The 3,158-nt window shown below is 41.6% G+C and overlaps 1 protein-coding gene across 1 annotated transcript; it reads right to left on the reverse strand.

The window, feature by feature from the left end:
- Positions 1-1,032: 1,032 nt before the first annotated feature.
- LOC104954688 (phosphatidylinositol-binding clathrin assembly protein-like) lies at positions 1,033-2,529 on the reverse strand. The gene is made up of 2 exons (XM_010781868.1): positions 1,834-2,529; positions 1,033-1,177 (listed from the first exon to the last, which is right to left on the reverse strand). Exons 1-2 carry the CDS (start codon positions 2,085-2,087, stop codon positions 1,033-1,035), a joined length of 399 nt encoding a protein of 132 aa, XP_010780170.1. The 5' UTR covers positions 2,088-2,529.
- Positions 2,530-3,158: the final 629 nt, after the last annotated feature.

A 3,158-nucleotide genomic window follows, 5' to 3' on the forward strand; every position in this document is an offset into this window, starting at 1 on the left:
GGTTATGCGCGGGGGAGAGGTCTGAGGATTTAAACATTAAATTAAACTAAATTATTTTTAATATATTTATTATGCAACACCCGCGACCCGACCCGCATCATCTTTGTTTTACCCAGAACCGAGCCCGGAAAAAAGCATTTGAAGAAATACCACCCGTTAATCGCGTTTTTTGCGGGTCACCCGGCGGGTACCCGACCCGATGCAGGACTCTGCACTGTACCCTGTATGCAAGGGCTGGTTTGCCTTCGCTAACTGTACGGACGCTCAGTCACTGCTACATTTTTATATACAAAGCCATGTTAGGGAAACTTCCATCCTGCATCTGCTCCCTGATCTCACGGCGAATTGTAAGTGGCTACTGCCTGAGATCGCATGCTGTGGTTTTATTAAATGTGCCAACTGCTAGGACAGTCTTAGGGAAGATAGCTTTCAGATGTGCAGCTCCTCTGTCTTGGAATAGTCTGCAATTGAAATGGAAACTGAGCAATCTGGTGCCACTAACATTTTTTAAAGCTCGGTTGGATGCTACTCAATCGGATTTTGTTGGTACCTGCTCATGTGGATAGCTATTGTAAATTGTTATCCCTGTAATGATGCTGTATGATGTCCTTTTTGTTGTTTTATGTTTTTATGTTTCATGTGGAACCTACTTGAGCAGGTCTCCCTTGAAAAAGAGATCAATGATCTCAATGGGATACACCTGAGTAAATAAAGGTTTGAAATGAAATGAATACTCCGAATCAGCACTTTTGAAACAGGAAGTGAAATAGAGGGATATGAGGCATGGCTAGAATGGGTGGTCTGTTTGGTATTTTGAGCAAAACACTTCATAGACATGTTTTTTATATATCTGAGACCTATGCTATTGCCTAGAAATGGCATGATAGGTGACCTTTAATACTTTAAATGGGTCCTACACTTACAGTATAAACCCCAACAATCACAGTCTGAGAGGAGGAGAGGGTGGCAGCATTTGTGTTTTTAGACTCTCTGCTGCTCCAGCTCCTGTCTCACTGCCTCAGAGGTGATTTGTTAGAGAGGAGAGTGTGTTACCTTGAGAGCCTGCAGTCGGGCCTGCTCCTCCTCCAGGGCCTGCTGCTTCTCCTTCTCGTCCATCCGGCTGAAGGACATGCCGGTGGAGGAGAGGGACGAGACGGCGCTGGACAGGGTGGACGCCCTGCAAAAAGGGGAAATATGTCAAACTTATTCTGAAATGTAATCAGGCACCTTTCGTACACCAGGTGCAGCTCAATGTGATTTCAGAACATGGCACTGGTCAGACATTTAAAAAAGGAATACGCATAAGGACAAACGTTAAAGCTTTTTTGCACACATGCAGTTAAAACATAATATAACAGTTCAATGGACACAAGGAGGTAAAAGAGTGTGATAAGGAAAAGAAAATACAATCACATAAATGAGCCCTCTCTCAATAAGGGCAGACAAAGTAAACAATAAAATATCAAAAGCTATAAAATAAATAAAACAACAAAAAATTACTAATAAAAAATCAAATAAAAATGAATAGGAATAATAAATATTAAAATACCAATTTCAAAAGGGGATGTCACCAATAAAACTATCAAATTAATACATATATAAAAACCTATAAAATAAATAACAATATAAAAATTAATTAGAATAATAAAGATTGGAAAACCAATTTAAAATGGGAGGTCGCTAATAAAACTATAACAAATGAATAAATATAAATAAAAACCTATAGAATAAATAAATAAAACAATATTAAATAAATTAGATTGTATCTAAAAAGCTGTGTCTTGAGCTGTCATTTAAAAAAGTAAACTGGGAGTTGCACATTAAGATGTCTACCTAGTGTCTGCGTTTAACTCCTTTGTCTTCTTGCCCTCCAGGGAGGCCAGGTGCTGCTCCAAAGCCTCCAGGAGGCTGCTGGGGGCCTGGAGAGAAGAAACACATTCAGTCAGCACCTTCACTTTTTCTACTTTCTCTCTTCTATTCACTGAAAAGATCTTCAAACACACACAAACACAGCAGCACCCAGAGTTAGTTGGTCTCACAGGAAGGTAACAGAGTGCATCAGGCTCCAGGAATAGCCATGGCAACATGCAGCAAACACTCACATACCGTTAGTTAGCAGGAGACTCAAAGGAGAGAGAGAGAGAACAAAGGAGGAGGTTGGAAAACAAAGGGCGAGGGGAAAAAAGGTGAAGAGCGCCACTTCTTCACGCGAGCAGAGGGCGATAGGTTAGCAGTTTCCTTCATTTTAATTCACCCGTTCAACATCCTTTTTGCTTATCAGGAAGTTTCCCTGGACACTGCGAGGTCCTGTTGTGCTTGAAAATAAGTGCCAGGATGTAGTCTGTGCCCAAGTGTGTCTCAACTCTAGTTTAACCCAATCTCTTTGACGCAGGGATAACAAATAAACTCATTTTCCTGACGTTTACAAGCTCTAAATCCCTCTTTCGTTGTAAGATGGCTTCAGGGAGCTGCATTCAATTTGAGCTTAACCACTCTGGAGTACAACTTAAGTGATCGGGTTACTAGGGGAGTGTTGCTACGTGCACACAACATAACTTCCTTTTGTTTTCTTGCTTATCAAGAAATGTCCCTCGACACTCAGGTCCTGTTGTACTTGAAAATGAGTGCCAGGGTATAGTCTGTACCCAAGTGTGTCTAAATTGTAGTTTAACCGAATCTGATTGAAAGTGAACTAACTTTTCTGACATTTACAGGCTTTAAAATCCCTCTTTCGTTGTAAGATGGCTTCAGGGAGCTGCATTCAATTTGAGCTCAACCATTCTGGAGTACAACTTAAGTGATCGGGTTACTAGGGGATTGTTGCTACGCTACACCGCGAAACACAACTCAGCTGCGAGTTTTGACTCCAAATGTCTTCAGTTAATGCTTCCAGAAACCACGGGACACAGGAGAGCACAATTGTTATGAAGTGCACGACCATGTGCTTTCTTTTTTTTCCACGCAGGAGAAGAAACAGTTCTGGCTGTGGAGAGGAAATACTTCCACTGAGAAAATCTGACAACGTCATGTCTGTCTCTCCGTCCACAAGAATGCAACGTGGGCTCTTTGTAGGACACACACACACACACACACACACACACACACACACACACACACACACACACACACACACACACACACACACACACACACACACA

Source organism: Notothenia coriiceps, unplaced genomic scaffold (assembly GCF_000735185.1).
Source record: "Notothenia coriiceps isolate Sejong01 unplaced genomic scaffold, NC01 NC01_scaffold00023610, whole genome shotgun sequence".
Taxonomy (NCBI): Eukaryota; Metazoa; Chordata; class Actinopteri; order Perciformes; family Nototheniidae; genus Notothenia; species Notothenia coriiceps.